Source organism: Crocuta crocuta, unplaced genomic scaffold, assembly GCF_008692635.1.
Source record: "Crocuta crocuta isolate KB4526 unplaced genomic scaffold, BGI_CrCroc_1.0 scaffold262, whole genome shotgun sequence".
Classification (NCBI taxonomy): domain Eukaryota; kingdom Metazoa; phylum Chordata; class Mammalia; order Carnivora; family Hyaenidae; genus Crocuta; species Crocuta crocuta.
The window spans coordinates 3,132,152-3,143,476 of NW_027528869.1; the positions used below are offsets into that span (position 1 = coordinate 3,132,152).

General features: G+C 43.3%; 2 protein-coding genes across 2 annotated transcripts in view; both read left to right on the forward strand.

The window, feature by feature from the left end:
- ARHGDIB (Rho GDP dissociation inhibitor beta) overlaps nt 1-3,525 on the forward strand; it is a 19,446-nt gene extending 15,921 nt beyond the window's left edge. Inside the window, exons 5-6 of the mRNA XM_077756426.1 lie at nt 1,494-1,557; nt 2,818-3,525. Of these exons, the coding sequence (XP_077612552.1) occupies nt 1,494-1,557; nt 2,818-3,017 (264 nt within the window). The 3' untranslated portion in view covers nt 3,018-3,525. The remainder of the gene's footprint in view (nt 1-1,493; nt 1,558-2,817) is intronic.
- Nucleotides 3,526-4,528: 1,003 nt separating this feature from the next.
- ERP27 (endoplasmic reticulum protein 27) overlaps nt 4,529-11,325 on the forward strand; it is a 29,488-nt gene continuing 22,691 nt past the window's right edge. Inside the window, exons 1-3 of the mRNA XM_077756388.1 lie at nt 4,529-4,622; nt 4,990-5,090; nt 6,969-7,106. Coding sequence (XP_077612514.1) covers nt 4,529-4,622; nt 4,990-5,090; nt 6,969-7,106 — 333 coding nt within the window. The remainder of the gene's footprint in view (nt 4,623-4,989; nt 5,091-6,968; nt 7,107-11,325) is intronic.

The following is an 11,325-nucleotide window of genomic DNA, read 5'->3' on the forward strand; positions in this document are numbered from 1 at the left end:
TGGTTCTTCTAGTTTCTCTCCCTTTTCCTTCTGCTCCCAAGGACATGTAGTATCTCTGACTTTCACAGACTGCTGGTCACCAAGGCTTTTTCATCCTGGGGTGAAGAGAACAGCGGGAAGGGTATGCAGACAGAGGAAGAGAGTTCTATGAATATTCGGATTTTTCTCTTACCCGTCTCAGACACAGTTATATTAAATGAACCCTCTATGGAGCAGTGGAAAAACAGGAGGCTCTGTTTTGAAGTCCTTACTGATGAGTAGCAGCTACTATTTCTGTTTTTCAGCTTTTTGCCACCAGACCACATCTCCTGTGAAGCCCAAAGGACTAGCTTAGAGACTTCTAGAAAAATGCATTCACGTTTTTCTATTTGTGTGAGCCACGTCTGGCAGAGAAACCAGAAAGTTTGGGTGTCACTTTGTCACGATTCTTCAATGGAGCTGTATTCATTCTGTATGCTTTTGATAGATTGTGTGACAGATTTTACTGAATGACCATCTAAAACCTAAGACGTTCACTACTGAGCTACCTTATTGCCAATGAAACAAAACATAGCACTGATAAATTGGTTTAATTATTCTGTCCAAAACAGAAAGGCAGCCATAATTACTGTTGGGAGAAATTATTTGAAGACGCTTTCATTCTTCATCCCGGTGAACAATTAACCAAGCCCTCCAGCTAATGACACAATGTCCACTTTATTTGTTTGTACAAACATGAGCAGTGCATAAAATTAATGGACAACGCACTTCAGTCCTAGGCAAAATGAATCATGGAAAAACAAAGTGCTTGGGCTGTATATATTTTTATCCTGCTTTAGTGGACTTTCTTTGAAAGGCTTGGGAAAGTGGTGACATCTCAGACAACATGTGAAAGTAATAGGCATCCAGAATGCTTGCCAAACACGAGTGGATTTCACCCATTATTTATATGTGGGGAGGATGTTTCTGTGAGGCCCATCTCTCCATCTTTAGACTCCAGTGACATTACAGGCACAACCATCTTAAACCCTAATTTTCCATTACAGCTTTTCTCTTGGTTGTTTGTTTTTCATGCTAGGTGGATCATTTCTGAGGTTAGGGTTTTTAGGTGTTCACATAATATTTTCCATTGGTACCTTTGTAGCCTTTCCTAAGACAAGGACAGTCTTCTGGCCATTAGTATCAGGGAGGGGGTGGGGGAGAGCTCAAGACCGTTCTTAGGACCTTTGGAGGAAGGAGAAATGTAATGAAGAACCTTGAGACAGTGTTTTAATTAAGCACCCCCCAAACCAAACAGCACAGCATTCAATGATTAAAACCAGATTGGCGATGTTGAGTCTTGTGATCTCCGCCTCACCACCATGTGAAATGATAATAGTAACACTTATTCTGAACTACATCTCAACCTTCTTTCATCCTCAGAGAAGACTCTGCTGGTAGGATAAGCATGAAAGATGAGGGGAAAATGAAAGACCTATTTTAATCTGAATTGCTTGGATCCTTCCCACCTACAGGTGAATAGGGATATTGTGTCAGGACTGAAATACGTTCAGCATACCTACCGGACTGGGGTGAAAGGTAAGGGACCCACACATTACACTGTCTCAAACTCTGCTCCCCACTGATACCTAATCTTCTGCTTATTAGCAATCTTAATCATAGACTCATGTACGAATCTGATTAAAAGCTGTGGGCCCTCCCCCTAGGAAAAAGCACATATCCCTCCAACCTAGACATCAATAATGAGGCCTACATCCAGAGACCCAGTTTCAACTGGGTCAGCCACTAACCTTCAGCATTCAGCTTCTGGAACTTAAGCTTATTACTCATAAAGGGGAAGAGTAACCAAGATAAGTTTGAATCAAAATGGAGTATATTAAAATACTTTCAAAAGTGGGGGGGAAAAAAAGGAGTTCACAGGTATATGTCTAGTGTTAGAGAAATCCGAGACCAGAAAGATCTATCCAATGATATGTGTGTCTTTTGGGAATGGGATATGGAAGTAACATGTGAGCAGGTGTGGGGTGGAAGTGGGGGGCAGGGAGCAGCACTAAATTTTTAAAATAAAGAAATAGAATTCTCTCTAGAGTTGAGAAAAGCTATGATCGAAAAGTAACGTAACACTACTCGATCCGCAGCTGCTCTTGACAAATTGTACCTAAACTGTACATGCCCTGGGGAACCGCCTCCAGTTTCCTTCCATTACTACGGACAGGGAGAAATGACACTTGGAAAGATGATAGAAGTATTCTTACAGCTCCTTCTTCCCTTGGGGGCCCTCTCCTTCCAGAGGTGGGAGACAGTACTGCACAGATCAGTTCCATCAAATTAATGAACAAAGGATTTGGAGAGAAATTGTCTGATAAATTTGCAGGGCATAGACAACCACTCAATGACTCAAATTCCACAGAAGGTTATTGACCTGGAAGGTCTTAAGGTCTTTCCGATACCAAGTCTCATGAAAAAGTAGGTCAGTTTCCTATTTTCCTTGGGTATGGAGACAACCTCATCTCATTTAAGCAAGAGGATGATGATGTATCCATAGCTGTCCCTCCAAACTTCTTCACATTTAAAAGCTAACTACACATTGCCTGCCTGTCTGCCTACCTACCTGTAGTTATACTTTCTAAAGCTCCACTTTGCTTAATATACATCCCAGTATTCACCTATTTAGAACTTTGGTTGACTATTTTCAACATTTGTGAAGACTTCAGCCAGTCTTGGGAACTGTGGCTCTTGGCTTTGCGCACTGTGAGCTGTGCTCTGAATTTTCCAGTTTGTTGTGTTTGTTTTCTCTCTGTCAGACTCTTACCCTAACGAACTTTCCTTTCTTCCTAGTGGATAAAGCAACATTTATGGTTGGCAGCTACGGGCCTCGGCCAGAGGAGTATGAGTTCCTGACTCCGATTGAGGAGGCTCCCAAGGGCATGCTGGCCCGAGGCACTTACCACAACAAGTCCTTCTTCACCGACGACGACAAGCATGACCACCTTACCTGGGAGTGGAACCTGTCCATTAAGAAGGAATGGACAGAATGAGTGCACCTACTCTTCCCTTCCTCACCTTCCAGAAGTACCATCCAGAAGTACCCTCTCAGTCGTATTCATCACCCTGTCCCTCCTCCCTGTTCACAGCTAGGTCCTTTCCCCAATGAGGCCCCACATTCTGTTATCAATGCTTCTTATCCCGCAATGTCTCTCTAAGTGGTCCCTGGCACAAGATGCTTAACACCCAGACGTTAATCCCGCCCACTCCTTCCAATCCCCATCATGGCCAGATCTTCAAAATTCTTTGTCTGAATACATAGTCATTTAATATGTCCTTCTATTTTTCCCATTTGAGCAACTAGAGGCCAGGAAATAGGCAAACTATCACTAACAGTCCTCTGCCTTGGGTTCCAGGAGCTCATTCCCATCCCTGGATTATTCTGTGGTTGCTGCTGGCTCAATGAAGGTCCCTAATCACGTTCCCTGCCAGTTGGGGTTCTTCTTTTCTGGGAGACACTGTAAACAATACAAGAGTAAATAAAACAGTTGTATGATCTGACTGAGACCCTCATTTCCCTGCGCTCTTTCTTTGAGCAAATATGATAACTACATTGTTCACATTTGTGAGTTTCTTCAGAGTGTGTGTGTGCCAGACACAGTAGAGAAGGTGTTTACATCACTAAAAACCTTTAGTCTCCCTGTTCTAGTACAATGAGTGATGAAAGATGAATATTCAGAATATGAATTGTAGAAATCCTGAGCTATTTTATTTTATAGTAGTATCATACCAGGCTCTTCTGGGCCTAAGACCTATATATCCCACTGCCTATGGGAATCCTATCTTGGATTTGCGAGGGCCTCTGTGGGCCAAATCAGCCACTGCTGCTCTCCAGCTTGTGACCTTTCAATATGATCCCAATTGCCTAGAGAATAGGATACTACACTTCTCGCATAATGCCCCCTACAATCTGGCCTAAATTCAATTACTAATAATTTTCTCACACGTTACATTTGCATCTCTGTGTTTGGGCTCTTTATATGAAACTCTCTTTCCGCCTCTGTTGCTGCAAAAATTCTATTTACAGAGGACTCTCCTTAGGCACCCCTTACAGGGAGGAAACCTTCACTGAACCCCGTCATTGTTCTCAATGTCCGTAAGTCTGTATTTTCATAGTATCCTATGAGTTTTTAAATTTTTAATCACCTCCTATTTTATATTTAAATGATCTGTATATTTGTTCATCTTTCATACTAACAATCTGGGAAAGACTGGATCTGATCACACTTATCTTTGTATACCTAGTACGTATACCGATACCTGCAGAGAATATTTCCTTTTCATTTAATCTAAACGAACAGACTTGACTTCCTTCTGGCTGGTTCTGTTCTGAGATTCTGCCACTGAGCTTGGTCTTTAATCTCGGAAGTTGAAGCTGCCCAGAGAACCAGCTGCAACGTTCCCAGAACACTAGCAACATTACGGCCAGTTCACCGGAGTGGGCTGCCGTGAATTGGCCTCCCCAGACACGAAGTCCGGGGCGTGGAGCAAGAGCAGAAAGAGGATGGAAGCTGACCAAACCAGATTCCTGCTTCTATTATTTCTTTTCATGGGCCAAACATCTCCAGAAGTTGCTGCAGAAGTCCAGGAATCCTCGGGTAAAAGAAAAAAACAGTTGCGTGACCCTAGGGCGAAAGTATTGTGAAGGGGAGGGAAGGGAATATGGTAGCGATCTGGGTATTTTTCCTCCAGATGTGGAACATTTTCTAGGAAATGCTGGGTAAAGCTTTGTGTTGCATAGTGGAGAAAAGAGAAGTGTAGCAGTATTCTTCAGAGAGAGACTGCGAGGTGAAGTCGCCCTGTATATAAAACAGTAAAGCCTTAGAATGACGTCAGCACCCCTAGAGACTGTGATCTCCTTGGCTTTAGTGTGGAGAGAAAAGTATAGATATCCTCAGCATTTAGAACTGCTTCTTCTGCACTCGATACCCAAAACCTTCTGCTTCTCTCTCTCTCTGTGTCTAGATGGTTCTGGTGCTTCCCGGGAAGCTGTGTGGCTCACAGATGTCCCAGCTACCATGGAATTCATTGCTGCTGCTGAGGTGGCTGTCATAGGTTTCTTCCAGGTTTGTCCAGATACCCCATTTCTGTTCCGCCAAAGAACCAGAAACATTCTACCTCAGAGCAGACATGAGAGTCGCCTGCTGACCAGATGACACTGCACTAGAAGTCAAGGGGCACAGAGGTCACTTTCAGCTTATCAAGACATTTCAAGACATTCCCAGTCTCTGAATTATGTCTTTCTCATACTTGCTTCAAGACTTCTGAGTCATGGGGTGCCTGGGTGACTCAGTCAGTTGAGCATCCAACTTTCGGTTTCCACTCAGGTCATGATCCCAGGGTCATGGGGTCAAGCCCCTCATTGGGCTCATCTCTGAGCATGGAACCTGTTTGGGGTTCTCTCTATCCCTCTTCCCCTCCCAACCCTCTATCTTTCTCAAAAAGAAAAAAAGAGCTCTGGTTCTTCTCATCTATAAATGCTTTCAGTCTTAGGTCAGTGTCTGGATTGCTGAAGCAGGGGCCAGAGTAAACCCAACTTCTATCATTCAGGCAACACATTAGTCCATAGTTAATCTCTTTCTAACAAATAGGCAGACCCTCCTTCTTCTTTCTCTTCGCTTGTTCTGAAATGTTGAAAAAGGATGACGTTTTGAATATTGAAGATATTAGCCTCCACCTTCCAGATTGGCCACCTGGCTAATGAAAGCAGCCATAAATGAAAGGGCGCCATGCCGGCACTTTTATCTTTCTTTGAAGGTAACATCTGGTTATTCTCCCAGCCCAAGCCCTTACTCTTATTGCAGGCCTTCTTATCTATTTCCACTAATTAGTTACAAATCACCCTCACCCTGTCAGTTCTGTGTACACAGCTGGAAAGAGCTGCCATGAGATGCATGTGGGGAAGGAAGACAGGGGAGCACATTTGTCAGTGACGAGAGACCTGAGCTGTAGACAGAAACAGCCACCCTCAGAAAGGCACGGACAGGCGAGAAAGTGGGAATAGAGGAATTTGCAATAACTTCAACAGCCACCAGATGCCGTCCGTCATTTGAGCCATGAGTAATTGCACTCTAAGGAGAATTAAAAAAGGGCAAGCCTAGATTAGCAATTGTTCGTAGCCTCGAGTGAACTCCACACACCCTTTCCAATGAGCAAGATACCAACTCCCTCTGCTTGACCCCAGGCACAAGGCTAGTCAGCTTCTTTCTTTTTGCACATCTCCTCCAGCCCAGAAAGATGCCCGAAAAGAATATGCCCCTTCCTGTTTATTGCACGGAGCTGCTCTGCGCAAAGGTCCTGTGCCAGCAGGGAACATGATGCCAGCTCCCTATAGAAGGATTGGATCTTGCCTTAGAAGCGCTTTCCCTGCTCTTGGCTGCAGGCCTGAGCACTGGGGTTGGAACAACACATGAACAGTATTTTCACGGACGGTACCTTAAGCTCAGTGCAGGGAAGGAGGATTGCTCTTCCACATCCAGCACACACTTTTGTTAATAAAACCCTCTAAGTTCCATTTTGACTTCCTTTATTATTTTTTTTTTCCCTTTCAGGACCTTTGACGGTACCTCTTTATTTTTCCATTCCTTCTTTCCTCCACAAATTGTTCCCAAGACATTTGCCTTCTCGGGTAGATCAATGACAGTATAGCCAAACGCCACAGGCATCTATGATTTTGAGGCGAATAAACTGCAAGTTGTATGGTAAGGCCAGACAGGAGTTTCAGGCTTCACTACAGTTTGGGCGTTACCTATCAGCCCGCCCAGCCTGGAAAACTCAACAATATCACTGCAAACTTAGAGGTCCGTGGTGCTTCACTTGACACTAAACCGAGTCTGTTGTTTTTTTATACGGGTCTGCACATTTCTGTTCCCTACTCTATTTCTATGTGTCTCCTCTCCAAAATAATCCCTGTGAGTTTCCTTTTTTTCCCCTCTTGTTTTCAGGATTTAGAAATCCCAGCAGTGACCATATTCCATAGTATGGTGCAAACATACCAAGCCGTGTCATTTGGAATCAGCACTGATTCTGAGGTTCTGGCCCACTACAACATCACTGGGAACACCATTTCCCTCTTTCGCCTGGTAAGTTGGATGGGCTGCTCGAGCCTTCCTTCAGTGTTTCCTTACGTTGTGGATTCACAAACTTGTGAGACTAGAAAGGGCTCTATGGCTTTAACACTAATGATGGTGCCAGGGACCATTGAGTCAGGGACAATGATGACGAAGACGGTGGCTCAACTCAACCTTCCCAAACAGGTGCTGTCATGAGTTAGAAAGAGGACTAGACTGAGAGTCAAGAGGTAGGATTGTAGTGCCACTTTGTCACTGACCAGCCATGAGACACAGGCAAGTCACTTAATAGTTTTTAGTTTCAATTCCTTCATCTATGAAATATAAAGAGTTTGACCATATCATCTCCAAGGTCATTTTGAGCCCTAAAATTTTATATTTTTATATTGTTGGGAGTTCACTTACATTTACCAAACATTCATTAAATAGCCACCTTGTTTTCTGCAAGATACAGATAATAAAAACAGGTTAGATATGGCCCCTGCTCAATAGAATTTAAAACATGGTAAAGAATGTAAACATAATTTACAAGTACCTACAATGCAAAGAATATCACTATGGATAAAGTTTTATAATGGTTAAAAGGATAAATGCAATTCAGGAATTCTGACCCAAATAATGGGGGGGGGGGGGGCCTGGGGGGCACAGTTGGTTAAGGGTCCAACTTCAGCTCAGGTCATGATCTCGTGGTTCACAAGTTCAAGCCTCATGTTGGACTCTGTGCTGACAGCTCAGAGCCTGGAGCCTGCTTTGGATTCCCTGTCTCCCTCTCTCTCTGTCCCTTCTCTGCTCTCTCTCTCTCTCAAAAAAAACAAATAACCATTAAAAATAAAGGGTAGATAAAATTTGGACAAAGTAGAAAAGAATTCATGTCCAAGGTGGGGAAAAAAATTAAACTTAAGAAATAATGATCAAGCCACTTTGACTGGATCTCAGGATACAAGCTTGGAGAAAATAAATGTAAGACAGAGAAGTTTGATTGAAACCATATTATGGAAAAACTTGAATACCAGTTTAGTGGGTTTGCACTTAACTAGGTTGGCACTGGAAAGCCCTTAAAGCCTTGAGATCAGGAGAGTAACATGAACAGAAATGTGTTTCAGCAAGATGATGTTGGCAGTGACGGCTAGGATGGATTGTTCAGCAAAAACACAAGAGTTAGCGAGGACTTTTTAAAAAAATTTTTTACACTTATTTATTTTTGAGAGACAAAGACAAGTGTGGGCGGCGGGTGCAAAGGGAGAGGGAGACACAGAATCAGAAGCAGGCTCCAGGCTCCAAGCTGTCAGCACAGAGCCCCACACGGGGCTCGAACTCACAAACCGAGATCATGACCTAAGCCAAAGTCAGATGCTTCATCGACTGAGCCACCCAGATGCCCCGAGAGGACTTTTGCTAGGCTGACAAAATCAATCATGTACTAAGGGTCTGCCGTAGAGAGATGGCAATAGAAAGTGAAGAAAAGGCAGTTCCTGCTGATGATTAAATATAAAAACTGTGGAAAGGAGGCAAAGTTTAAAGCCAGGGTATATAGAAGTACTGGGGGCATACACAAAAATAGGGATTTCTGACCCTTCAGTTAGTTGTTGAGTTTGTAGTGTTGGTGGAATATCGAGATAAAGATGTCCCGGATCCACTGGAAATGCAAAAGTGGAACAAAACCTAAAGCTTTCAAGATTTCTGCACAAATGTCTTTCCCCCTCATGCCTCCATCCTCTATATTTCACTTCTCATCCACCCCTCTTTTAAATGTGTTTTATATTCAGTGTCTCCAATTTTCTTCAAGCTCTTAAATATGCTGCTATCTTACGTATGCCTTGCACTCCCTTAAAACTTCTTTTACTGAGGTCAGCATTGCTTCCATATTTCCAAACCCGATGAACATTCTTTAGGTTTTATTTAAGTAAGATGTTATTTAAGTAAACATCTGCCATGTTTGACACTGTTGACTGTCTCTTTAACATTCTTTCTTTCCTTAACTTCTAGGAGCCTACTTCTTAGGTCCTCTTCTTAGTCTCCTTGAGATCTTCTCTGCCTCCATCTACACTGCTTCCTGACCCAGTGCTTGTCTCAGTCCGGTTTATAGAATCCCTATTCTGTAGAAGCAGAGACTATTTTGTCCATTACTTCAACCACAGAGTCTAAAACAGTGTCTGTCATGTAGCAGGTGCTCATTAAGGTTTTGTTGAAGGAAGGAAGGAAGGAAGGAAGGAAGGAAGGAAGGAAGGAAGGAAGGAAGGAAGGAAGGAATGTGTTTTCCTTAGGTAATACAATTCTTATTGTTTCACTGTTATGTGTCTGTTGAGTATTTGAAATGCTTTATCTCTGCCTGGACCTCTGTCATGATTCAAATGCTTGTTCTATATAACTATTTGGATATACTCATAAACACTACCATCTCAACATCTTCAAAACTGAATTTATCATCTGCATCTACTAAATTATATTCTTTCCTCTAAAACACTTTATTGAATTCTTATGTTCATTTAGTCTATTTTTTTTAATATTTTTTAATTTATTTCTGAGAGAGGGACAGCGTGAACAGGGGAGGGTCAGAGAGAGAGGGAGACACAGACTCTGAAACAGGCTCCAGGCTCTGAGCTGGCAGTCAGCACAGAGCCCGACACGGGGCTCGAACCCACGAACCGTGAGATCATGACCTAAGCAAAAGTCGGACGCTTAACAGACTAAGCCACCCAGGCGCCCCTCATTTAGTCTATTTTGCCTGTTAGACCTCCAGTCATATTGAATTTATATTCCCCTTCACTTTTTCTACTCTATTTCTCATTTAGGCTCTTAGAATCTTTGACATAAACAATTTCAAAAGCTTCTTAGTCTTCCTTTGCTACTTCATATCCAATTTCTAGACTGGTATCACCATGCTGTATTTAAAATGGAAACTGGACCATGGCACTCTCTTCTTAAAATCTCTTCACTATTGGGGCACCTGAGTGGCTCAGTCAGTTAAGCATCAGACTTTGGCTCAGGGCATGATCCCACTGTTTGTGGGTTTGAGCCCCACGTCGGGCTCTGTGCTAACAGCTAGCTCAGAGCCTGGAGCCTGTTTTGGATTCTGTGTGTGTCTCTCTCTCTCTGACCCTCCCCTGCTCGTGCTGTCTCTCTCTCTCTCTCTCTCTCTCAGAAATAAATACAAAATTAAAAAAAAAAACCTCTTCACTATTCCCCATTTCTTGCAAGATAGAACACCCAACATATTTAATGTTACATATAGTCTTTTATGACCTGGCCACTATCTGCTTCTCTAGTGCCTTTTCCAACATGTTGCCACCGTAGGCTTTACCCTCTCACTTCCCAAGTATACACAGTTTGATGATACAATTCCATGATTTCACTCACACGGGCTGTTCCTCTGCCTAAAATGCCACCACCCTCAATGCCCCCTTTCACCTAGCCTCCCCCAGCTAACTCCTCAGATCCCAATGAGCGAGTTCAGACATTGTATCCTACACAAAGCCTCCACGAACCTTCAAATTGGCCTGCCTATTCCTCTATACTTCGATATCTCTATTTCCATTTATTGCTTTATAGTGCACGTCACATCTTTGTGTCTGTCTCACCTACGACTCCATTAGACCACGAGGTCTCCCTCCATTCAAGGGTACGAACAGCAAGTTTGTTAGCATTTATATTCCAATATGCCTCTGGTCACCAAGCCCCTCAGAAGTACTTGAGAAACTGCCTCACTTCCAAAAGCACATCCGAGGGGCGCCTGGGTGGCTCAGTCGGTTAAGCGTCCGACTTTCACTTAGGTCATGATCTCGCGGTTCGTGGGTTCGAGCCCCGCGTCGGGCCCTGTGCTGACTGCCAGCTCAGAGCCTGGAGCCTATTTCAGAGTCTGTGTCTCCCTCTCTCTCTCTGACCCTCCCCTGCTCACGCTGTCTCTCTCTCTCTCTCTCTCCTAGAAATAAATAAAACATTAAAAAAAAATTTAAAACAAAAAAAACAAAAAAACAAACCCACAAAAGCACATCTGAGTTCCCTCACCAATTCTTTCCCCACTTGGACAGAAGGTGCACATTTGCATTTCACCGTTGTGAAATAGGATTCAGTGAAGCTCTTCCAATAGAAAGCTTTTGGTAAGAAAGATGGACGGTTGGGCTAATGCTTTTTGTGTGACTGTGGAACCACGGGTAGCAACCCTTCAAGAGACAAATTCTAAAGAGCTACAACTCCACAGTACTTCTTTCCCTGTTCTTTTTATTAAGTGTCA